We start from the raw sequence: 26,950 nt of genomic DNA, 5'->3' as shown, positions 1-26,950 counted from the left end.
CAAAACACTTAAATGCTCTCGCCATCAGCCAAAGAAGGTAAAACGTAGATCAGAGCATTATGTGTTCGAGTTATTCTTATTGATTAGCGATTGTGATGTGTGTGTTTGGCGATGATGATCCCATTCACCCAAACCACGCACAAGCCCAGTTTCCTTTATCTGTCACCATTATCCACACCCATGTGAGCGTCTTGACAACTGAGCATCTGCTACCACGGTTGTTTGATAGTCGGATCAAATTTGATTATTCTTTCCTTCGACGGAGTTGGTTAAAATGAGCAGCTCTTCATTCTATAGCAACCTCGTTCCCAGGCGTCTTTATCTCAAGCCGGAATGCTTGGAAAGGGATGCTCCAAATCAGCGTTATTGGCGAAAGCGAGGGCGGGAGTCACATATGGGTTTAGCGGCGAGAGAGGGAGGGACTTTCACTTACATCGGTTTAGCAGCGAGATAGAGGGAGGGACTTCTGATAGAGTTGTAAACGTTTCCGTTATATATTTGGTTGTTGCTTTGTCTAATTATTCTTCAAAACTCCATATTTAGTCTTCTTGTCGTTGTTGTTATTTTTTTCATGTTGTTAGTCTTTCTGCCTTGGGGACTGTTAACTGGTGTACACATCTAAAAGGAGGTAAGAGACTGGAAATTGCGATGTGGTAGACCGGGATAACGATACAATTCAGTCTCCTCTCTCGCCTAGTTACAATGTGCAGCTCTCTAGTCTGTAGTGCAGAAACGCCCGCCGAGCATCAACTCTGCTGTCATTGAGGGCTGCAGGAGTGATTCGCCGACATAACAACACTGTGCGCAGGGGGTGAAAGATTGGGAAGCCTCTATCGATACGGTGATTATCAGCTAACCCAACACACCGAAGAGGGTATCATCATTCCGACTGAAAGAGACGACAAGGTAGGAAGAAGAGTCAAATCCGTTTTTTTGGTTGTTTCCGTCGTACACTTTCATTATTTATCAGCTGTTTTTGGTCAACGGTTGCCCACTTTATTCAGACTCAGACTATCATAGAGCAGAATACAACAAGAATAGGGGACAAAATATACATTTTGTTACGATCTTACAAACCGTGAATACATTATGTTATCAATATAAGTGAGATATTGAAAACACATAAAGGGTGGGAAAAATCATCCCATCGATACAACAGTTGGGGTTTTCAGACTGTACTAGCTTAAATGTCGGCTGCTCCATTATTGTCTTTAAGAAAATCACACGTTTTACTGAACATTTCTAACGTCCATGACCATGACATTCAGCTAGAAAACCCGTGATGGCGTTAGCCCCAGCCTAGACTACGTAGGCCATGGATGTCTGGCGGTGAAGTGATTTATTATATCCCATAACAAGACTTTTCTGAAAGCCAGCTCAGGTTATCAGCCTCTATAAGCAAAAAAGCTATGGTGGTATAAAGCCTACTGTTGCTTATTATCAGTTCATGGGGCTGGTTGGGTGACTTGGAGGAGTCTTTAAACGGGCTGTCCTTTACTCAGCTATTCCAACTATTTCATTTTGAATTACTTTTCATCTCTTGACTGAAAAAAAAACAGCCCATCCCTGACGCTGTTGCACAGTGCTGTTCAATTAACGTTTTAATGATTATGCAAGTGATTTATAAAGGTGCCTAGATGAAAATAGAAACTACATATTTGGCGCTTGTTGTGTCAAGCATTGATGATATGAGTCTGAGCGTTGTCAATGGCCTCTACCATTTAAATACACCTTGCCTGTTTCTGCTAGGCCTGGTAGCGTCATGGTCCATGAGTGTGTGGTGTGTGTCTGGTTTAATCCAGCCTGCGTTGCCGACGAAGATTGAATGCTACTAAAATCAAAAGGTAGGTAAATCAAGTTCTCGGCTCTCCTCCTACTCTCAGTTTACCTCTCCTCTCAACTCCACTCTTCTCCATTCCTCTTGTCTCCTCCCCCTCATCTCGCACTGCCCCTTCTCGATTGACCTTAACCTTAACCGCGTGTGTGTGACGGCCATTGATCCAACTTGTGGCCTTGAACAGCCACTCCCCCCCACACACACACACACACACACACACACACACACACACACACACACACACACACACACACACACACACACACACACACACACACACACACACACACACACACACACACACACACACACACACACACACACCATATGTCCCACCATATATACACACATCTGGTTTTGTTTGTTTCACCTTACAATAAAACATGTGATTCCACTGATTCTATTAGTTGCAGTAGAGTAGCAGAAGCCAGCATAAGGGGACATTAGGTCATCTTTGCCTTATATTTCAGTCTGTATATTTTGTAGCCGAGTCCCGATCTGAAGATGTACTCAAGACCCTTACATAATATGTAAGGTGATTAATACTGACAACCTTAGAAAGGCATTGGCCTAATGCATGTGTATACGTCTCCTTTAGCGCACGGCTGTATGCTAGTGGGGCAGTATGGGATCAATGATGCTTGTGCAGTTGTGTGTTTATCGCAGCATGCTGCATACCACGATGGGAGTTATTTGTGTTGAATTGTTTTTCAGGCTGAACTGCAGGGCTAAACAAGTATAGCTTGCCATGGCACTCTATGTCCAGCCAGCTCTAAGAGACTGAGTCGTGTGTGGTGTGTGGTGTGTGTGTGTGTGTGTGTGTGTGTGTGTGTGTGTGTGTGTGTGTGTGTGTGTGTGTGTGTGTGTGTGTGTGTGTGTGTGTGTGTGTGTGTGTGTGTGTGTGTGTTTGTCAACATGAAACAGTACTGCTCACCTGTAACTCCGCCAACAAGCCACAGGTCTCTGCTAATTGGGCTTGACACCATCATGTTGGTAGTGCAGTAGTGTGTATATGTTCCTCCACCTTTTATCAACCAGGGCAGCACGCAGCAGAGTAAGCCATCTCAATGACAATGAGTTATATCCTATATAACAGTAGCTTCATCATATAGACATCTGCTCTTGTTTAGGAGGGAGGAGGTAGATAGAGGGAGAGGGTGAGAGAAACACCGTCTGGTCGCAAAGAAATAACAGGAAGTTGCAAGTTAGAGGAGTAACAATGACTTCCTGTTCCAAATGAATGCAACAACATAACAGAGTTTTTCAAAAACAAAGATATAGTGGATCTGACAAGAAAAGTAAAGTGTTAAGGTGTACCAGCGCAGATTTGATACCAAAGGATGTTTCAAATACAATTACTGGAATTTTGATCTCAATTGTATGTGTCCTGGTAACGGTATGGAATGGTATGAAAAAATATTTTAAGTTGAATCCCAAGACAAAAAAAGCCAAAACAACTCACCAGCTGCTGTGAGCTGAGGTGATTGCTGACCTTCTTCAACCTATTGTGGCGTTCAAACACCACTGGCTCACTCTTATAGGTCCAATTCAGTCTGAGTTCTATTCATGTTTGTCTCTGTTTTTTTATATTATATGTCTGTGTGTGCGTATGTGTGTGTGTGTGTGTGTGTGTGTCTGTCTGTGTCTGTTTCTGTCTGTGCCATGCAAATACATATCTTTCCTTATTTGCTTTTTGCTCCTAATCACCGTTTCTTGTCATACCTAGCCCCTTCTTTGAGTGAATGCTATTCAGCTGTTAAAATCCTGATATCATCCATTACAGTGGGATTACCTTGCAGTCTGAGACTGCGTTGCAAGAGGGCTTATGTACCCCGCTAGCTGTTAGCTTGTGCTGGGCTGCGCCACTTCACACATAGAATAGCAGCTATTCAATTATACTGCACAATTGAAGCCAGGGAGAGAGAGTTTCCTGTCTCTTTGTGACTGTTTTTGTGTGTGTGTGTGTGTGTGTGTGTGTGTGTGTGTGTGTGTGTGTGTGTGTGTGTGTGTGTGTGTGTGTGTGTGTGTGTGTGGGTCTGTGGGTCTGTGGGTCTGTGGGTCTGTGTGTGTGTGACTGTGGGATATTGAGTGTGTGTGTGTGTGTGTGTGTGTGTGTTTGTGTCTCTGCATATGTGTTCTTGTATGTGTCAGGTGGTGACTCTGCACGTATCTGTGGTTTTGTGTATGTGTGTGTGACTGTGTATATCTGAACACAGGCATGGAGAAAAGGCTAAACCCATTTCTGTTTGCAGTCACTGTCAGCCATATCTCCCCATGTCATCCCTGTTGTAATGTAACTGTAATTACTGTAATATGTGCTATCTTTTGGACGCCCTATGACTGCGTCCCTGCAGTGCTATCAAATCCAAATTAGAGACGATATTTAGAAGCCAATTTTGGCATACTTGATTCCTTTAATTTCTTAGTGTGGTTTTAGAGTAAAGTAAGGCAAAGTAAATTGTAAACACAAGCGTGTCTGAGCCCAGCCATTCTTCCCTACTATTTCTCACTGCCCCTAAGATAATCATTTTAAAAGTGAAGCACTGGAAAAAGCCCATCCATAATAACCGACTAAACTCAATGCTGGCTGTTGCCATGTCAGAGATTTACACACAAAACACAGACTGAGCCCGTCCCCGCTAAACACAGCAGATTTATGACAATTACATTATGAAATGATCAGCGTATTGTGCTGTTCAGTATTGTATTCGCACACAAATATTTGCTGGTCTTTTCAATACATTTTTTGTCTTTGTTTATCCTCTAAATTTCTGCTCTCTAGCTCGCATTCTGTTTCTACCGAGTCTCTCGACTACATCCATGCCATCATCCATAGTGGATAAGGACTTTTAATCACGCGTTAGGTAGTGCTTGGTTATTCATTCAATGCAAGTGTAGTTCTAAATAATAATCAAAACACACAATAATGTTTGGACTGTTCCTCACACTCAAAATTAGGGATTCACCCACTTATCAAAATGCACAGACACACACACACACACACACACACACACACACACACACACACACACACACACACACACACACACACACACACACACACACAGACACACACACACACACACACACACACACACACACACACACACACACACACACAGCCCACACATAAAAACACAGCACACACACAGCCAAAAACAGACACACACACACACGCACACACACACACATTGAAGCTTCCTCACTGGAGAGCTTGTGCTAACCCACTGGTGGAGAGCGAGGTGGCAGGGTGTTGTGGAGCTGCCGAACAAGAGGACAAAGGAACCGAGCGCAGCACCAGATGAAGAGCTTCACCGTCGTCATGGCAACTAGTGCTTGATGTGGATGGTGAGGTTTGATGTTCGACGCCCAAAGACAGAGCGGTAGAGACAGAGAGGGAGAGACAGAGAGTGGGATCAAGGGAGAGCGACAGACAGAGACAGGGATGGATGGAGAGAGAGACATAGACCAAGAAAGGGGAGAGAGAGAGAGAAAGAGAGTGATGGAGAGGGACATAGAGAGGGGGAGAGAGAAAGACAGAGTAAACTAGTTTGATCCGGTCTGGCTCAGGAGTGTGGGCATTATATCCGCCTACTAGATGTTGTTTGTTATCGAGTTTGGAATGTGTTGTGATTCTCACCAGTCCTGTCTGTTTGTAGGCCTCCTCCCGGTTCAACACTGTTTGCAAATGCGGCTACCTAGATGCTAATTGCATTGCAGGCCTATATGTTCAGACTGTATGTGTGTACGTTAATGTGTGTGTGTATCGAAAAATTAAAATTTCCTCTGAAAATGTCCATCTAATTGAGTACTTACCTGTCATGTACATACCTGTTCCATTGCACTATCTATCTTTCTCTCGTCCTCTCTCCCTTCCTGTGTCTCTCTCTCTGTCTCTCTTTCTTACTCACTCACTTACTGACACAGTCTCTCTAACGGTCCTGCTCTCACTCTCCCTCTCCCTCTCCCTCTCACACACACACACACACACACACACACACACACACACACACACACACACACACACACACACACACACACACACACACACACACACACACACACACACACACACACACACACACACACACACACACATACGTCCTCGCCTCCTTTCCTCTGTGTCCCACCTGTGTCCCACCTCTCTCCGCTGTTTGGCCGGCTGCCCAGAGCAGGTCATTATGTCCTGGACGAGGTTTAAAGCAGGGGGGCGTTAGACTCTAGCCCACAATGTTGTACCTTCTATCTTCTACAAGCCCACACGGCCACTCTCTACCAGCCGTTCCCTTAATCACAGGTCCTCTTCATCATCTGCCTCAAAGGATGAGTAGAAGGACAGGGCCAGGTAATATCATTCTGTTATGCTCTAACCTACAATAAAAAAAGACAAGTGATTTTGTTCTTCTTTTTAAAAGAGCTATATGTAACCTATATGCTTTACAAAAACATAAAATGACAGTGATTTGTTATGGTTCGAGTCTGGGGAGTATGGGGTGGGCAGAAACCTCTCCGATACTTCGAATTTAGACTGCAGTACCCTACGATCGGTATCAATGTGTACCTTTTAAAAAGATTATAATTATAGAGAGCATGATGGAAGGATGGAAGGAGAGTCAAAAGAGAGAACAAGGGTGGGGTGGAGGGAGAGACAATAGAGAGGAGGATGGAAAGATGGAGGGAGGGAGAATAGAGAGAGAAGAGGAAAGTAGGAGGGAGAAGGCAGGAATAGAAGAGGAGAGGAGGGTAGTATGGCATTAGTGGGGAGGTTGATATGAGAAGAAGAATAGGGTGAGTCAGAGAGCGATCATGATACAACAAATAGATAGACAAACAGACAAATAGACAAAGAGGCAGACAAACAAAGACACACAGTCACATAATGAGCAGAGAGCAGGTGAACAAACCAGGGCCCCGTCTGTCTCCCCAGTGGACAGGGATAAACAAGATACACTGCACAAATACTGCCTCGCTTCTAGCACACAAAGATAAAAAATACATCCATACCATTTATGCCATTTGGGGCTGGCTTTCATCCAATGACTCAAGACCGTCATACCAAATACCGAGAGTGCATATCATGGTAATTGCGCCTCTAACCCTGGCCTTTCTAATTTCATGCTTTATGCTATATATTGAGGTGGTCTGCTGGCTCCAAGTGTCAGGGAAGGGGAGGGACAGAGTTGTAAAATGTGAAAAGTCCTTTCCATTAATGACAATGAAAAAGTTGTGTTTGTTGTTATCAAAACTCTCTCTCCCTCCATCCTTTCCTCTCTGTCTCTCCCTCCATCCTTCCCTCCTCCTCTTCTCTGTCTGCTGTGTCTTCGTCCTTCCATCCTTCCCTCCTCTTCACTATCTGCTGTCTCTCCCTCCATCCTTCCCTCCTCTTTTGGTCCTCCCTGTGTTGTGCAACTGATGTGTACCATCCTATTTAAACAACTATTCCTTGATTTATTGGTGAGGCGGAATGAAAAACATTAGCAACGTGAACATTGCTAATGAATGCTATGCTACTGTTGAGCTAACAGCTAAGTGTTTTAAAGCAGTCCCGTTTATATTCTGGGGGCAGATTTCTCCTCTGAATCCCAATCACCTGAGCAGTAAACACTGAAACCAAAAACATGGATTAGCCTCTGCCTGGATACAGAGGTGATAAACACAGAGCTACGGACCCAAGGCTGCTTCTCTCTCTCTCTCTCTCTCTCTCTCTCTCTCTCTCTCTCTCTCTCTCTCTCTCTTTCTCTCTCTCTCTCTCTCTCTCTCTCTCCCCGCCTCGTCGCTGTGGTTCAGCAGGTTAAATTTCAGAGAGCCTATTAGTTGCAAACAGTTCTATCTTCATTGATTAAGCTTTGTCCACCTTCCACGTGGGTGTCAGTTCATGCAGGGTGCAGATTCACTGTCCACAATGAATACAGCTTACTGCCTATTTATGTAATGCATGCTTATAATGCATTTTATTGGATCATATTGACTGAGGCCTAATGATCATTATAAAAACCAGGGCCGTGTAGAAACGTTGTAAGGGGCCGTGGCTCAATCGAAGCATGACTGGATTTTTTTCAGACATGTAAATTAACAAGAATTTGCCTTTCAATTGATAACAGCGGTTTAGTTTGCTTTGATATATTTTAAGTTCTATATATATAAATAACAGCTTCTGCATTAGTAACAATACAACTGTTTTGTGTCAATGTTTTGTTTGGCTAAAGGGGCACCTAGACAAATAAGGGCAAAGGAGCGGTGGCTTGGTCTAGCCCCTATGCACGTGGCTGAAGAAACCTACATTTTAAGTGTGATAGCTTCCCATGCTTAAGATCTACCTCAACAGCTAATTCCCTGTTTCGAGAATTCCAGTGTCTTTTAATAGAAATAGACCTGCACACATGCGCACATTCACAAGTCCTTGACTAGACAGTCCAATCATATGGCCCATCAATCAAACAAAGTGAAGGCCTGTAATGAATAGTATCTGTCTAGACAAGGAAGGAAGGGAAGGAGGGACTGAAAATGACCAGGAAAACGTAAATCACGGGTAAACCATGTTTTGATGGTACAGCAGCAGTACTCGGGTAATGGAATTAGTAATTTTATCTTTTATTTCAAGAGTTGTAATTTGGTGTTATTGAGTGGTCCAATTAGCAGCAAGGAAACGAGATGGACGAACTTAACACTCATAAGGTTTCAAAAACCATGTAGACTCATCTCTTTTACTGCCTATTGCGCATATTTTCTTATGCTGATTATTTTTTATCTGCTCTGTAAACAGATTATATTTCTCTATTTTAGACATTTAGCAGAAACTTTTTATAACTTTTATTATAAGTTGTTTACAGTGTTTGTACACGTCAATATCAGGCAGCCTAGCATCTAACTCAAGGATCTAAATTGTGGACATTTATCGTGTGTTGTTCATAGTCCTGTATATCAGAGAGTTATTCATTTGGATTGGATAGGAGGAAGTGTAACATATCTCTCAGTATCCACAAGGTCATATCAATCTCCTTTTCAGGATATGGTGAATCTTCAGTGATTGCTTTATTTAAAAAAAATCTGACCTTGTATCTCCTTCTCTAGCAACAAATATAATCTGATTGCCAATTAAAGTGGAGTGACGGGCCATTAACGAGGGGGGACAAGGAAATGCATGTTGTTCATTTGAAGCAGGATTTTTCCTGCATCGAAAAGGCATGGCTGCATTGAAAAGGCAACCTAAGGCTTTTCTCACCCCAACTAAGCCTTTGAAGAGAAATCGCTTAATTAAAAACAGCGTTAAGATGGTAGAAAGAATTGTCCATGCATTTATTGCTGCAATTCAGTCATCCCACCAGCAAGTTCTGCTTAACTATTGTTAAATTTGATCCACAATAGTTGTGGCAGACAAATAAGACAGTAGCTCTTTGTTCTTTGCTTTCCTTACGTTTCCTTATTTGCTGCAACTCCTATACTGTGCTGTGGTCGACGCATCCTTGCGATTCAAAGTCCTGCATTCAGAATCATACTTGAGTAAAAGTACAAAAGTAGTGGCACACTAAATACTACTATTATAAATTATAGTATTGTCGATTGGTACATCAACAGTTCGTCAAACACAACAGGCCTTTACACTACAAGGGTCCGAGAAGGTTTACCTTACCGGCCTTGAACAGCAACATTAATTGGGTTGCCATAGTACTCCATGTCGGTGACAGCACAGAACAGTAAGGGCAGGACTCCCCGCAATCACAGCTCACATCCAATCATAAGGAAACATTGAGGTGACGAGTACTGGCCAATCACAGCAAAGAAGGGCAAGACTTGTAGCAGCTAGAGTTGCCAGCTAGTTATGTCTTTAATACTGCATAACTACAAGGTTGTAAAATAAAAATTATTGTCAAACCAATACAAAATGTAAAAAAAAAATGACAATAGAGTAAACGACACCACACACAACAATGATAATAAATAAATTAATAAGCCAGCAAAAGATTGTTCAAAAAAGTTTAATATTCCTGACACATAATGGACAAGAGAAAAGACAAGATCACCGATTTATTTATAAAAGATCCTGATATGAGGAAGATGAAAAAATGATTTATTTTTAAACTAATTTTTTTTTTTTTTTAAACCTTTTTCTTTAAGAAAACCATAAAGGCCATCTCTATGCAAAAAAAAATATATCTATAACAAATACACATGTAGTGGCTGAGCGAAGAGTGCCAACAGCCCCTTTATACACAAGGCCATGGCCATAGCCAAACAGGGAAAAAAATAATAATACAGCAATGCGGCTTATCTCCCAATGTGTTTATTTAGAAAACGCAAATGAACACTAACCAACATTTGAAAACATTACAATTCAACACAAAGAAACACTTTTTTTTTTAATAATAAGCCATAATACTATATTTACTTTAGATTTACTTTCTATTTCATTCTAATCGATTTTTATGGTCCTTGATTTTTCCTGTGTGATAAATAACAGTCAGGTCCGAGAAGCAGGATGAAGAGCAAGAGCAGGTACATGAGGCATGGATGAAGTGGTGCAAGAGCATTCTGCAATTTAATATCTGAATTTGAATTCACCTTTAGCTTACAGTTACGACCAGCTCCAGAACAAAACACATAGTTGGTGTTCTTCTAATGTTGTTCTTATACAAGTGAAAACCTTTTCGAGTTTTTTTTCTTTAACTCCCATATTTCTCTGGTTCTACCTCTACTTTGTCGTTCATTCAGCTTTATTAGTCTTTTTTCCCTCCTTCTTGCCTCCCTTCTTCATGCTTCTTTATTTCTCCCCTGGCCAAAGCAAGCATCATGGCTGCCGCTGGCCTCTCTGACCAGGGAGCTGCTTCAGATGATTGGAGTGGCTCTGCTGGGATTAATTAGATGAGAGTCTTGTCTGCTTGCCATTTTTCCTCCATGCCCTCTCCCCCTCCCCTCCTCCCTTTTCTGCCCTTCTCCCCCTCCCTCTCACCTCCTCTGGTGTCCTGTCCTCACCTTCCCTCTGTCATTCACCCTACTCCTCTCCTTGACCTCACTTTACTCCTTTTCAGTTTTTCTCTCCTCTCCTCGCCTTTTGTTTCCTCCAAGCTCCTCTCCTCTCCTCCAAACTCCTCCCCCTCCTCCCAACACCTTCTTTCCTCCTCCTCTCCTTATAGCCTTTCCTCTTCTCTACTTTAAAACCAATTGACTCACTTCTCTGTATATATCTTCAACCAATGTATGCAGAAATACCACTCGCAAACTCACACTTTACCCAAATGTAAAAATATTCAAACATTTCGCAACCCCTTAAAGGTTCCAAACCATCAGATTAAACTATATTCACATGGTTCAGCCGTTTCTACCCCCACAATAATTTATAATTCTCTCTGAATCATTCTCCAACGATCCTTGTTTGTTCATTAGATATTTTCTTTCTTTATTTCCTTCCCTCCCTCATCTCCGGTCCATCGTTCACAAAGGCTGGCTAATCCTAGGCTCTTTTACTTTCCGTCAGTTTCCACTAGAGTGTTCATCGAGTGGTGGTTGGCTGTAGAGGGTCCTCCACGACCTCCACAGACCCTCTCCATTTATTCATTTTCTCTCTCTTTCATTTTTCTTTTCTTTTTGTCTCCCATCTATCATTATCTCTCTCTATGTCACGCTGTCTCTGAGTCTGGTCTGTCTATTGAATGTGTATTTCTATTTTTCATGTTCACCACCATGCAACACAAAGAAACAGTCACACACGCACGCACGCACGCACGCGCGCACGCGCGCACGCGCGCAGACCAACACACACGTCATACACCCACAAATGCATGCGCTCCACAATTATAATTTCAGTTTGGTGCCCCTCCCTCTCCTTTTCCTCCTCCATTACTGAACCTTCATTATCAACCACCTGAAACCAAGGAAACAGTTTGGCAGCTTGTGTGTGTGTCTTGGTTGTGTATGTGTGGGTCTATCTGCGTGTCGATCACAGCGATGATGAAGTGTTTTTTCGGAAATAAACAGGTGCAATAGACCCGTGCAGCTGACCTTCCATAACACAGCCCCCAGCAGGAAATGGTGGCTCGTTAAGCAGCTACCTGATGTGTCACTACCGCTTGCCCATATTGGCTCATGTGGGCTGGCCTGCAACGTCAATCGTGTGGGGGATGATGACGCATGTTGATGGAACCAGCACAAGCTCGCCATCTGTAGATCGGAACCGATTTACATCTTGTTTTCCAAGTGTCTCATTGCTGCCTTTTACTGATACAGAAGCGGTTTCCCATGGCAACCTTTGCTAGGGCCGCTCCACCTCCACCCCTCCACCTCCCTTTATTTTTGCTCCCTATGGGACTGGGTGTTACAGGCAGCCTAAATGATGACCCCTTCCCCCTCTACTCAAAGCTCTAGGTTCAGAACAAATCCAGGGATCACGTCCCATGTCTGGGGGGAGGACAGGGCTGCGTGCTGGGATGGGGGGGTGTCAGCCAGGGTTGCTAATGATAGAAGGAGGGATGGCTGGAGGAGGAGGAGGAGGAGAAGGGGGTAAACTATAAATAGTCCTCCAGACCACTTTATGAATATAAAGCCTCGGGGAGGCTGGTCTATTGCTGTTCTTGTATTGTGTCTCTTTGGTTGTGTGTCACACTGTCACATTCTGTTCATTCTCCAAGGCAGTGCTTTCGGCTTTATTCAAATTGGCAATTTGTGTCACCACCAACGCCACCGTCTCAATGTCATTCCCGTCCACACACACAAACACACACACAGACACAGCCTAATCTGTAATAAATGATTGCTGATGGTTTTAGCTGGTCTTTAGCTGATGCGTAAGAGTTCTGAATCAAGGTGCTACTCTGACCCTCTCTGCCTCCCTATTTCCACCCATCCATCCCTCTCACCATCTCCCTGCTCCCTTCCATCTATCCCTCTTTCCCATCTCTCCCCCTCTCCCTCTCCCTCCCTCTCTCTCGCTCCCCCTCCCCCTCCCCCTCCCCCTCTCCCTCTCCCTCTCCCTCTCTCTCTCCCCCTCTCCCTCTCCCTACCTCCCTCTCTTCTCCCCTTCTTCAGGCGTTGAGGCCTGTGCTGTGTGGTGATGGCCAGCCTGGGCAGCAACTCCAACAGCTCCAGGGGTGGGGGCCCACATGCCCAGGCGTCCACCCCCCGCCACGCCCCGGGCCCCCGGCTCCAGGTGCAGCGCTCCCTCTCCCGGGACACCATCACCATCCACTTCTCAGCCCTGGGGAAAGAGGAGGAGGACGAGGAGGAGGCGCTGTATGGGCCCCTGGTCGGCTCCCTGGGGGCGGCGGGGGGGTCTGAGTGTGAGGACAGGGCAGGAGGAGGGGGAGGAGGTGTTTCTGAGGAAGATGAGGAGGAGGAAGAGCAGGGTGTGACCAGGGGCCTGGAGGCCAGTGAGGAGCTGCTGCTGGAGCACTCCGCCGGGGGGGCCCCGCCGCTGCCTGTGTCCACCACCAGACCTTCTGGAAGGCCTGCCGCCCCCACCCATCCCCTCCAACAGTCCCCCTCCTCCGCCGCCATGCCTATCGCCGCCTCCTCCCATTACAGCTCCTCCTCCGGCTCCTCCTCCTCCAACCCCCCGGCCAGCTCCTCCTGGCCCTCGGACGGCTTGCCGCCGCCTCTCGCCTCGAAGGCGGCCACCGCCTCCTCGACCTCCTGCTCCCCTTCCAAAGGCCCCTCCCTCTCCTCCTCCTCCTCCTCCTCCTCCTCCAAGCCCTTCCTGAGCCTGGTGCGCTCCCTGTCCGGCGACGTGGAGCCGCGGGACGCGGCCGCCGCACTGCCGGCCTCCGCCACGCCCCCCCACCACGCCCGCCACAGACACCTGATGAAGTCCTTCGTCAAGTCCCTGTCCACGGACGCCCCCAAGCCCGAGGGTCCGGAGGGGCCCCTCCACGCGCACCCCCCCCCGCCGCAGACCTCCCAGTCGCGCCGCAACATGCAGCTCTTCAAGCAGTTCTCCCAGCCGCGGCTGTACACCGGCACAGCCGCCGCGACCCAGGCCGTCACCGACTCCTCCAAGACGGCGCCCTCCTCGCCGCTCACGCCCACCGAGGGGCGGGGCTCCTTCTTCAAGGTGCAGGAGGTGGAGGCCCGGATCGAGGACACCAAGCGCCGGCTGTCGGAGGTGATGTCGGACCCCCTGCACCTCTTCAGCAAGATCATGGGCGACGAGTCGGCGGCGTACGGGGGCCTGGCCGGCGGCGGCGCCGGCGCCCATCGCTCCAGGTCCCTGTCGTCGAGCGCGTCGGAGCTCAGCGGGGCGGCGGCGGCGGCGGCGCTGAACGGACTCGGCGAGAGCAACAACAACAACTACAGCATCAAGGAGGAGGACTGTCCGGAGGGCGAAGAGGACGAGACCCCCACCGGGGAGGGCCCCCACTCTGTCTTCTTCTCCTTCCCCTCGCTGTCCTCGGCCCTGGCGCCGGCGTCCCAGGGCGCCGCGCTGGCCCTGCTGCCGCTGCCCCGGTCGCCCTCCCTGACGCTGGGCCGCTGCTCCATGTCGGCCCTGGTGGCCCGGCAGGAGGACGAGGACTTCTGCATCCTGGGGGAGGGCGGGGACTTTGAGGCGTGCACCGACACGGACTCGCCGGACGGGGAGCGGCCGGGGTCCCGGCAGCTGCGCACCACCAGCACGGGGCTGTGCAGCGAGCCCGACACGGAGGGGGAGGAGGAGGAGGGGGAGGAGGAAGAGGAGGAGGAGGAGGAGGAAGAGGCGGAGGTCGAGGCTGTGCCTTTCACTGCCCTGGTCTTCCTGGCGCAGGTGGTGTACTGCTACCTGGTGTGTCCCGTGCCGCAGTACGCGTGCGCCGTAGTGCACGGGGCGGTCGCCGGGGTGATGCTGGCCGGACTGCTGCTGTGGCTGTCCTCGTCCAGCAGGAAGTCTTCTGGAATGAGGCGACGCAGGAAGAGGATGGATCACTGGAATGCGGCCCAGCTCGACATCCAGGAACCGGGTATATTCAAGGTAGGATCAGTCTCGGCGAGGGGGGGGGGGGGGATTTAGGCCCTGGTCCACATGATTGGTTGTGTAACATAAGAGACACACGTAAGTCCATGTCTGAGTGGACAGCGTTAGACACTGTCCTCAGTGTGAGTAGTGGCATGGTGAGTTGTGGAGCAGAATAGACCATACAACATGCGGTTTATTTTTTGGAAAAACCTGATTTGTGTCGGCTAGAATATAAGTCCTCATTCTATCAAATAAAACCAGCCCACTCTCTGGCTCTACCTTTACCCGTCTTCATGGTGTAGCGACTCCATCTCCTAGATTTCCCTTGGTGTTTGAATTCAATTGGCTTCTCAGACAAACACACACGCACGCACACAACCACACACACACATGCAGACACACACAAATACACACACATACACACGCATACACATGCAGGCTGTGCAGGTTCATAGCAACAGGCAACAGCATATTGAGGTATTGTTTCTCCAGGGAATGTTGCAGTTCCACACAGGGCAATCAGATAAGAGGAGGGTCCAAATGCTATGCCGCCTGTCTCTGTATGGCTGATGATCACAGATGATATAAGTAAACCAGTTCAGTTGAGTTAAACATTTACGAAGTAGGCCGTGTCACACTCTCGACGGCAGGCTGTCCGAACTTCATCCAACACAAGCCAACAACCAACAACGGATATGGGCCATTGGCTCGATGTTGGTGGTCATTGGTGTTTTTCAGACAGTGTGTAAGTAGCTTTCTTAATAAGAGGATGGAACACCTGGTTCTGAGAGGATCATCAAAGAGTAAACTTAACATGACCTTGCTTGTGATCCGATAGGGATAGATGCTAGACGGGAGTTTCACTCACAATATGTACGACCCAATTTCTGCTTTAGTTTTAATTATATATATATATATATATATATATGTATATATATATATATTAATGTATCTAGGTAAAAAATAAAGAAATGATTGATCTCTAATCCTCTGTGTGTGTTTGTGTGTGTGTGTGTGTGTGTGTGTGTGTGTGTGTGCGTGTGCGTGCGCGTGTGTGCCTGCACGTGCGTGTGTTGGTCAAGGGTTGGATGAACGAGATCAGCAGCTACGACCCGGAGACGTACCACGCCACCTACACCCACTCAGTCTACGTCCGTCTGGAGGGCTCCGTCCTGCGTCTGTCCAAGCCCAACCACAACATCGCCCGGCGGGCCACGCACAACGAGCCCAAGCCGGACGTCAGCTACATCAGCCAGAAGATCTACGACCTGGCTCACAGCAAGGTGCTCCCTCGCACGCGGGCGCATGTGTTGTGTATGTGTGTTGATGTTGGAGGTCGATTTTTGGGAGGTTTCGACGCACCTTGAGATAACCCAATTAAGCTTACTAGAATGGATGGTGGAATTATGGTGGTCTCCGTTACATTGGTGTTTATGTCGTTTATGAGCGTGTGAGAAGTGTGAGGCTGAGTGAGCGAGTGCGTGTCTGTCCTAGGCCGATGTCGACACACAATACTGTCAAGAGTTTTTTGGTTGGGCACGCCTATGTATGTAGGCACTGTGTGTGTTATGAGTGAACCAGTTGAATGCACTCCCACTGGACGGTGAAAGGGAAGCGGCGTGGCCATCTCGCTATCATCTCAACATGACCGCAGCCAAGTGACTCCTGCACGACATATGAAAAAAGCACTTGAGATAAACATCCCCGGTCACCGTGCAGAGATAGCTGTGACCTCCTGCAGGGGCTCAGCGTGTCTGTTGAGCCCAGGAGTTCAGACCACCTCAGGGCTGATAAATGCCAGCTGTCTTTTGGATTCGTCAGGCAACCACAGATGAGCTTACATCAGGCTTATGTAACGTCGTACCGCAGTGGGTGGACGTGGAACATTCAAAGTAAATGCAACTAAAGACTAAACCTTTATATTATCTATTATCTATTTATATATTTTGGACGTAACGATTTGAAACAGATTCGCACAGAAGGAAAACGTGCGGTAATCAGATTATCTTTTTTATTATGCTTTATATTATTAATGCTCTTGGTGTTATTGAATACCGATATATGTCTTGGACTGGATTTGGATTAAGAATGACATGAACGATTTGTTGACGTTCGGTTATGATGACAATGTAATAATATCAACAACGGGGGTGGCTAGCTTTATACGTGTCCTTACGTAGCTCCTTCTGCCCCACAGATCCACCTGGTTCCCCAGAGCCTGGCCAGGAAGCGGGTGTGGAACAAAAAGTACCCCGTCTGCATTGAGCTGGCCAAGCAGGAAGACTTCATGTCCAAGGCCCAGGGAGAGCGGCCCGAGGCTGGGGACGAGAGGCCCGAGGTCGGGGAGGACAGAGTGGACAATGGGGAGGCAGAGGAGCCTAGGAGACCCCCTTCTGTGGTTCCGAGTGGGGGTGCAGCTGGGGGTGCGGGTACTGGCGGCGGAGGACTCACCCTCTTCCTGTTTGGAAGAACGGGCCGGGACAAGGAGGAGTGGTTCAGGAGGTTCCTGCTGGCGTCCGGCTTGCGGTGGGAGGGGAGAGGCGGTGGGTCGGGGTCTGGTGCCTGTAAAGGGGGTGAGTCCTGACATCATGCTAGTCCTCACTCCACTCCAAGCCCTGATGCAGCCACTGTTATGCCATACACCACACAAATAATATAGAGACACTCTAGCGTCAGGTTCAATCCCCAATGTCCACACCAACCTACTGGAAGGCATCCTCGGGCGAGATGTTTTCCTCTTTTTGCTCCTTATGGCTTTTTTCATTATATTTGACTGGCCTGGCTCCACTCAGTGCCGCAGGGATTTGCGTCCCCATTACAACATAACCGCTCGAAGGTGTGTCTTTAACCGATGACAAGCTTGTCTTGAGTCGATAACACAATGATTTGCACGCTTATTGTAGCCTATTTTTTTTTGCCTATTTTTTTTTATATATATTACAGCCTGCTGTAAAAGTTTATTGATTTGTTTGAGGGACTTTTAATATATTTGGGTTTCAGACAGACTGAACTCAACCAATGATATCTGCAATGTTGAATTCAGTTTGAAGTTTGTGACTTCTAAATCTCAATAGCTCATTGAGAGCCGATTTATTACAGATGAGTCTTGTTTAAACATTTGACCATGCATCACACATATTTCCCAGAGTGCCACATGATGATCTTGACCCTGACCTTAGGAATGAACCACGTCGACTATAAATTTCAGCAATCACATGCCACTCAATCAGTGTGTCATAGTTTCACTCTGCACTGCCAAAAGTGCTCATGTCAAAAGCCTTTGGGGACCTGTATTGGCATTCACTGTCATCGCTTTTGATAAAAGCGTATGCAGACACACACCATTGGCTAGCCAGTTTTTTGTTTCCCTCGTGTATAATCAGACAACATGGATAATTATAAAAAGACAGTTAATCCAGTGTTCTGCGAGCTTGGCATCAGTCCCTGAGCAGCGTAATGAGCACCAGACGAGGGCAAGGCTAGTGGTGAAGGGCAGAGCTAGAGCCCGAGGGCGATGTGAATCCGCCCCAATGGCCACCAGCTCTGGCAGATGAGGACGAGGAGGTAGAGGCTGAATATGCAGCAGGTAAACCCACCCTGAATATAATAACATCCGTTAGGGAGGAGCTTTTTATAATTTCTGGAAATATATCGTCGCTGTGTCTAAAGCGATGTGGATGTTAGCACCATCAGAAAGATGTCAATATATATGCATACTATTTCCTATTCTTGTTTGTTCATTTAGCAGACACTTGCGACAGTAAACTCAGAAGCATGCCGTTAAGGTGCTGGTAGGGCATCTTGCTTAAGCATGCAGACGTTGGGGAGTGGACCCATTAAACCTTTGATTGGCTCTCGACCGCCCTATACACCACACACTTTCCTGCAACCCCTCAGAGCATACGAATGCACATATGTATGCATGCACAGCACACACACACTTACACACCGACACACACAAACACACACACACACACACAAACACACAATCAGACACTTCACCTTTGCCTGCTTGTATTCATACTCCTCACACCTTAAACACTCCTTTTTACACAACACCCATACTCAGTGACAGTGCCGGGTCAATGCTGCCTCCCAGTATCTGATACCTGCAGGCCCATCAGATCACAGTCATATCCAGGCTACTTTCTGAGGACCTCATGAGTATTACCGGAACAACTGCATTACTTGTGTTGTAGCACGATGGTAGATAACATTAAAAAGGAAAATGTTAGCACCGTTTAGTCTGGGCTTAGTGAAGTATTAAAGGGTGCATGCCACCTAGCATTCTAGGATTAGCAGAACGACAGATTTCTTTTTAATTGGGATGTAGCATTGATAGTACACAAATAAACAATGGGAAAGAGTGGGCTAGCATGATTCTCTAGCATGAGTCAGGGAACGCTTGTGTGTCATCCATCCCAAGGTATGCATATATGAATGCACTGTGGTATGACGCAGGCTATGCCGGATGTCAGAATACCAATTAGATGCAAACAACTTCACTGCCTCCGGAAATTGTTGAACATGCAGTTTACAGATGCATTTGATAATGCATGCCATGTACATGCTTCTGCATTATGAACACACGCACAAGACCACCATAACACAACCCTGCTTTACATTTCTAGGCATTGTTGTCATTACGTTTCTAGTGAATGTACTATTACTTTTTTTCCCTTGTTGTAGTTAAGTCCAGGTGCAAATCAAGCTGTCAATGGCGTCCAAATGCACATCAGCTCTTAAAATACTCAATACCATTAAATAGGTCTGTTTTCCTACCAATGTTAGCATATCATTAGCGCCAAGACAGCAGACACGAGTGGAAATGGCTTACATTAATGTAACATGACCACACTGTTTCACCAATATAGCTTAAAGTATGAGCTACTGGGTCTCAAGTTGTGCTTTAAGTGTGCAGATGACTTTAGTCTCTGTTATCCAACACGACCCTGAGGTCCGACCTCTCACGTCCCCCACCATGGCTTCAGGCTTCCAGGGGTCTACGCACGGTAGCACTACGGCGCCTGGGGGAGCCAACGCCAACGGGGGAGGAGGAGGAGGAGGAGGCCCGGGGGAGGCGGATAGCAGGAGCAGCAGCGCCCGCAGCAGCATGGACGAGGTGCCCCAGGCTCTGCCCCGCAACAGAGAGCCCTCCTGGGGGTCCGGCCTGGCGGCGGGGGGGGCCAGACCAAGGTCCCTGCTGGATTACAACGTTTACATGGCCAAGTACATCAACCCCCAGGACGAGACGGAGAGCTCGGCAGCCGCAGCGCGACACAGTCCCGAGAGCAGCCCCCTGGCCGCCAAGAGGGTGAGGGAGGGAGGGAGGGAGGGAGGGAGGGAGGGAGGGAGGGAGGGAGGGAGGGGTGGATGGGATGATGGAGCGAGGGAGGGGTGGGGTGATGGGAAGTAGTTGGAATCATGTATGAATCAACACATGGGGTGGATGGGTGGACGCATCCATTTGTGGGTGGATGGATGGCTGGGTCGAAACATCTGTGGAGGGATGCATGAATGAATGACGCAAACCAAGGGGGTTCGACAGCTGCCCCATCCGTATCCATACGTTTCCATCGATTATCAAATATTACATTTATGTTTCTCCTCCATCAGTTTCCACGGGGTCAAGGGGAGCGCATGGAGCCTGAGGCGTGGGTGAACGCTCTGCTGGGGAGAGTGTTCTGGGACTTCCTGGGAGAGAAGTACTGGGCCAACATGGTCTCGAAGAAGATCCAGATGAAGCTCAGCAAGATCCGGGTGCGTAGCGCCACGCTGAGCTAGCAGTTCTACCCAGAAGGCAACATAAGTGTGCATTCTTAAATAGTTGTTATAAATTCAAACAATGGACAATGACTGGTGGACAATGGCAAAAGGGCAATCTGTTTACGCAAAAGATTATTCATGTATGAAAAAAAAGTTTATTCTTGCATTCTCTATTTGATACTTAACTTAAGTATAACTCCCCCTCATTCTAACCAGTCTTGGGATTTATAGTGTGTGTGTTGTGTGTGTGTGTGTTCCAGTTACCGTACTTCATGAACGAGCTGACCCTGAAAGAACTGGACATGGGCTTCGCTATTCCAAAGATCCTGCAGGCCTCCAGGCCTTCTGTGGACCACCAAGGTTGGAAAAGCGACATCATCATTGGCCATCTTGTCATGTTACTCACTGCACAGCTTTGTACACAGAGCCACGGCTTGTCTCATTGGTTTAAAGTGGAACTACGTGATCTCTCCTTCCACCTTTGTTCTCCTGAATGTTTCGAGGCTCATGTCGTCCATTACCTCCTCCAGTGCAGCTGAATTGGATGTTACAACTCATTACCTCTTCTTATGCCCTTAATATGATTCCTTTGTTTTGGTCTCGCTGTGTCCACCTCGGTCCAATATAACACAACATAACCAACACGACACGCATGCAGATTGATTTGTTCATTCATTCACCAGATCCCTTTATACAAAGCTCAATCCCTTCAGTCACCGTCTCCCGGACATGTCTGCAATAAGGCTTTAGATTAAATAGAACCAGGCAGCACTTTTCATCAGGCAGCCATCCAGGTGGAGGATTTACGGCTCACAGTAGGGGGTTTCTGGTTGTCTTTGAACGGGAAGTAGCAGGCTATGTGCCAACACAGCAAGCAAATGCCCCATCGGAGCTGACCTTTCCAGTGCTTGGTCGGGGGCCGAGGACTGCTGGTGATAAGGCAATGTGCACGTTATTTCCAGGCTCTATTGGGCTATAGACCCACCATTAACAGTGGACCCCTATAGAGTCTTAGCGGGGAAAGGAAACAAAAGGAGTAGGTATAAAAGTTCCAGGTCATTATCAACAGCCATTCATCCTGAGTTATTTATAGTTATTGACCCTCTTACCTTAAAGTTTCTTTGCCTCCCGCCTGCTCTCTCTCTCTCTCTCTCTCTCTCTCGATCTTTGACCCTCTCTCCGCTCTCTCCTGGCCTCTCTGTTTCTTTCGCTCAATGTCTCTTTCTCTCATTCTGTCTCTTTGTCTCTCTGTCTGGTTCTGCAGGCCTGTGGTTTGACTTGGAGATATCCTACTCCGGCTCCTTCCTCATGACTCTGGAGACCAAGATGAACCTGGCCCGGCTAGGGAAGGAGAGTGAGGGTCTGGGGGAGCCGGGGAAAGATGGGTGAGGCCTTGCTCTTCGTTAAACTAGTTTGATTTTTTGCGTTTTTTTTCCAATCTTAAATGGATTCTGCTTTCCAAAAACCTGAATACAATATCTTTGGGTTTTGACGTTCCTTCCTTTGCAATTGTATGTTTTGATTACTGATGATTATTCAGTGACATCAGAAAAGAGTTTTGGGGGAGTGGAGGAGAACACTAAATTAATAGATGTGACAAAAAGCTATGAGAGCCTAGTGGGCACTGGATGGATTCCCCTTAATGCGACTAATGCAGCTGTATATTTCTCTCCTCTTTCTGCCCGCCTCCTGACTGCGTGTTGTTTCGGCCCCTGGTGGCTTCCCCCCCTGTCCGTGTGTTGATTGGTCATCTGGTGGCATCCCCCCCTGTCCGTGTGTTGATTGGTCATCTGGTTGGATCCTCCCGCCTCCTGTGTATTGGTTTTCTGGATGGTGAGTTTGAGACATGCCACCTAATCTTATTTTTCTTCTTCTCAGTTAGTAAGACCTGTAAACAAACGTTGACTTAGGGACAGGATGTTTTTGTATTGGTTAGGGTATTGAAGGGTTTTAATTCACTGTAAGTCACATAAATGAATGAATAGTGAATAGTGGTTAAAGAACCTATATGTAACAAATTGACTGTACTATCATAGAATTACCACAATATATCATCAGCGATTAAGGAAACATGCTAAGTCTTAATACTTTACAGCATCACAAACAACTATTATTATTATTATTAGAACTACTATACAACAATGCAAATGCCAGTATGTTTTAATTAAAAATGTCAGTTCTGGGTCAGAACTTTTTTTGTTTGCCTGTGTATTATGATTCACTTTTTTCCGAGTACCAAGGGTCGCCAGATACTAAAGAAATTTGAATAAACAAACACAGCGTAGTGTGGCAATGGAAAAAAACAAACAAACAAAATCGAATTAGATTGTACTGGATTCTAAATGACCCAAAAAGCCTCGATCTCTTTCGCAAAGCTCCATGACTAGGGCTGAACTAAAACATGGGTCCATCGTTGAATTGCATTTAAAAGATGGGGACAGTAGGATTTCAAGACGGATGCCATGACTTTTCTTGTGCTCGTGTTTGTTCAGTGTCCTCAAACTGGCTACCTGCCTGAGCTTTGAGTCTGGGGAGGAGGCAGCGGGCGGAGAAAAATCTCTCGAAAAATGTGAATTTGGACTGCAGTACCCTTTAGAAATGCTCTGTTTCAATGTTACACACTTGCCCCTTTAACATAATAGTAACCTCCCCTTTAACCTTAAATGTCGTGAAGGACTAGGGAGATACTGACGTTGATCTCATAGATCTATAGGCCTGTTCCCCAGTGGCTGTAGGGCTTTTGATGGCTACTGTGCTTTTTGCGTGACCTTCAGTGGCCAGACCTCGGACGTACTGTTTGGCGGACAGCGACGAGGAGTCCTCCAGCGCCGGCTCCTCTGACGAGGAGGACACCGCCGAACTCCTGGCTGATAAGGCCGCCATTTTGCCGGGAGGCGAGGGGTGAGCCCGCTGCACCATCATCATCATCATCACCGTCATACTTAGGATACTTCTACTGATCGTCATCTTCATTGTTAATAGAACGTTTGTTAGAAACGCACCGTGTACGTCAGATATTGTCTATTTTTTATCCAGCTACCCATCCTCATTTGAACCCACACATTTTGAAAGCTCACTGCTAATGTTATACATGACACACACTCACATTGTCCTCTCCATGGCTGAAGCTGAGAGATGCTGTTATGAATAAATGATGACTCTGACTCACTCCCAGCCTCCCGTCCCTCCTCCTCCTCCTCCTCCACTCTTGGACCACTCTTGCTCAGGTACATGGGAGGCCACCGGCCCAGCAAGATCATGCGCTTTGTGGACAAGATCGCCAAGTCCAAGTACTTCCAGAAGGCCACGGAGACGGAGTTCATCAAGAAGAAGATCGAGGAGATGTCAAACACGCCCCTGCTGCTCACTGTGGAGGTGCAGGAGTGTCGCGGGACGCTGTCCGTCAACATCCCCCCGCCCCCCACGGACAGGATTTGGTAGTTGTTTATCGAATTATCGATGTGTCCTTTATTATCATTGCATGGTGATTTTAGGACCACAAGCGCACAATACTTCCCCCTGGTGGTGGAACACAGTCATGAAAGGGTAGAGGATTATGTTTGACACCAATGCTGTTGTAGTGGCCAGCTTTTCTTCATCTTATGCGGTAGGGAAACATTATTAACCAAAATAAAGAATACAAATCACGAAGGGTTGCAGTAAATATTGATTAATTAAATGCAGAATTACATGCAATGCAGAATTACATGCAATGCATGCAGAAAAATGTACAGGGCTTTTAGAAAAAAGCAGTTTAAATGCTATGTGACGATTTGGATAGTAAGACCATTTATAAGGCGCTGCATTCAGTTTGCAACTTATTATCAGTGATTAATGTTTGGTTCATATTGATTCGTTCCAAAGAATACACTGTTAAGATATGACAACCACGTATGAGATTAAGCAGAATTTCTCAAAATAGCCCTGTGACCACAATGCTTGCTCAAATTGCTTAACCTCTGTGAAGAAATATATTACTATATTACTAACTAAAGCTACACCAGATAAACAAGGATATATATTTTTTTATTAATTATTATTCTCAGAATTCAGGTTTGTAAGTGACCCAGCACAGCTCAAAGACACGAAAGAAAATACCCAAGCAACTTCCTGGTGTCCTTTAACATATCGAACAAACACTGTGTTTTAAGAAGTAACTTTAGAAGACATTCTTCTGAGAGATTTTCCCCTTTCGGTCGCCAGGTATGGCTTTCGAAATCCCCCACACCTGGAGCTGAAAGCGCGGCCGAAACTGGGCGAGAGGGAGGTCACGTTTGCCAATGTGACGGACTGGATTGAGAAAAAACTGGACCAGGAGTTCCAGGTGAACGGCACATCGTTTTCCTCAAAGCTAGATGCTTTAGTAAAACTAGATGTTTGTTTGTATGAGCTGTATGTAGAATATGTATACTGGAATTGTTCCCATTGGCATTATATGGATGCATCATTCAGACGGCGTGTAATTTTGTTCAAACGCTTGAACTTGCTTATCAAGCTGAGACAAGGATAGGGATTAAATGGGAATTGGCTAATAAAAAGAGAAATTTAGAATGATTGAATGGCTTGCCTCCTAACACAACAATACTTAGCCATGTGCCCGTGGCTCCATACTGCTCTATATAAGTCCCAGTAATGACACTTTTCCCAACAGATAACAGGCCTGTGGCAGAGACTGGTGGCGTAATCCGTCTGTATTGCAGTGAAACTGTATTCATCTCGTTGTGATGCAACATCAATATTATGTATCTTTGGTCAGAGGCCTGCCTCCAGTGGAACCCAAAGGGGCTACAATGCTTCGTGTTGTCACCAATTGGAGAGCTATGTGTTTCTATAAATGCTGTTATAGGCAGTTTAGAAGTCTATGTGGCATCAAGCATAAATCAGAGATGCAATTTAGTGCACACAAATCGAGTTATTCCTCAACAGTAAAGGTTGCACAATCCTATTTCAAAAAGCCAAGAGAGATTGAAAGATTCACAACAGGGCATATGCTCTTATACCTGTGTCTTGTAAATTGTTTTGCTCAGCACTTCAATCCTCTCCCCTTTTTTTGTTTCTGCTGTCCAACAGAAAATATTTGTGATGCCAAACATGGATGACATCTGGCTTCCCATAATGCACTCTGCCATGGACCCACGCTCCAACGCCAACTCGGTTACAGAGACAAACGATGCCTTGACTGAACCCGAGCCCACAGAGTCCGAAGTCTCAGAGTGAAGACTTATATTTTTTAAACGCATTCGTCGATGGATATTTATTGAACAAGTGACATGGACACGCATCCTCACCACCACGACCTTCAGGTGGACCAAACGTCCATGTTTTATGACTTTGTTCCACTTCCTCAGCGCAATGACTTGTCTAGTTACCATGACTATGAGTTGGCAAGCTCATTGTTAACCCCCCCCCCCGGTAATTTAATTGCATCAATATTTGTCAGTTGGAATGATACAATTTAGATTTGGCTCGTTAGAATACATTGAGTTGGGAGTGGGGAAGTTGAACGTTGAATCTACCCAAATGAGAACCATGATACCTGTGATGTACAGTTGAAACCAAACAGCCAGAGTCTTGGCGTGATTATGGCCTATTTACCGATCAAATCCAGTTTGATTTCAGTTCTTCGAAACAAACCCAAAATCTTTACTCTTGGTTTTTTTTGATAGGCCTCTTTATTGTCTCTCAATACTGCTCCTACCATATTGATGCAAGGGGGTCCCTAATGTAGGCTATGTGAAAATGTCATGAATCTCATCTGGAAAAAGGAAGTTATACAAATCTCAGCAGGTACTTTTTGGTCGATATCATACATTGTTTTAGTGAGTTCTCCAACCAACTAGTCTGTATGTACAAATGAATCTATAGCTATTAAGATACATCTATTCCAGTCAAACGATGAATGTATAATGAACTGTAGCCTGATGTCGCGATGTATGGCATAGGAAAAAAAAAAAAACATGACCATTCCATGCAAGAGCAATCTGACGTGATAGGTAAGTTAAGGGACCAAGAGACAAGAACATCATGGTTGACATTTATAAAAAAATATGTAATATCAATGGATTCAGCCATATTGTCCAATATCCCCAGTAGACTGCCTGTCCAATGCTGTTGCTCCCTTTGTTTGAACAAATAGTCATGAGCTTCAGATTCATTTTGCCAAGACATGTTGCATTTTAGTATACTTCCAATACATTTGTCTGGATGTAAGGTTACAGTAATAGGCACAAGTGCCTTTATAGATGACCAAACATTCCATCCAACGAAGACATTGATTGCATCCTGTTGAAATTGAGGCTCATTGTGCCAGTCTGTTTCGAATGCGCCGTGTTCAGTCGGTCATGTGGTTTATTGGCAGTGGTGAAATTATCACATTGTGCAGTGTTCCACAGAATGATTGGATCTTGATTAAAGAACGTTTTTGCTTGAAA

At 46.3% G+C, this 26,950-nt stretch overlaps 1 protein-coding gene across 1 annotated transcript; it reads left to right on the top strand.

Moving 5' to 3' along the window:
- The first annotated feature begins 438 nt into the window (after positions 1-438).
- Positions 439-26,950, top strand: tex2 (testis expressed 2). The gene is made up of 13 exons (XM_030346915.1): positions 439-906; positions 1,750-1,844; positions 12,857-14,768; positions 15,836-16,036; positions 16,951-17,326; positions 19,745-20,067; positions 20,370-20,513; positions 20,780-20,879; positions 21,784-21,904; positions 23,301-23,420; positions 23,747-23,956; positions 24,723-24,843; positions 25,590-26,950. Exons 3-13 carry the CDS (start codon positions 12,882-12,884, stop codon positions 25,734-25,736), a joined length of 3,750 nt encoding a protein of 1,249 aa, XP_030202775.1. The 5' UTR covers positions 439-906; positions 1,750-1,844; positions 12,857-12,881; the 3' UTR covers positions 25,737-26,950.

Source organism: Gadus morhua, chromosome 2 (genome assembly GCF_902167405.1).
Source record: "Gadus morhua chromosome 2, gadMor3.0, whole genome shotgun sequence".
In the NCBI taxonomy this organism is placed as follows: Eukaryota; Metazoa; Chordata; class Actinopteri; order Gadiformes; family Gadidae; genus Gadus; species Gadus morhua.
Note: the sequence above shows the minus strand (reverse complement) of the source record. Positions and strands in the feature narration are given on the sequence as shown.

Excerpts from the sequence above, each read along its gene's own strand:
- tex2 (XM_030346915.1), top strand. The coding sequence starts at position 12,882 with ATGGCCAGCCTGGGCAGCAACTCCAACAGCTCCAGGGGTGGGGGCCCA. Across the intron at positions 23,957-24,722 it reads CCCCCCACGGACAGGATTTG|GTATGGCTTTCGAAATCCCC; the intron begins GTAGTTGTTTAT and ends TTCGGTCGCCAG. Across the intron at positions 24,844-25,589 it reads AACTGGACCAGGAGTTCCAG|AAAATATTTGTGATGCCAAA; the intron begins GTGAACGGCACA and ends GCTGTCCAACAG.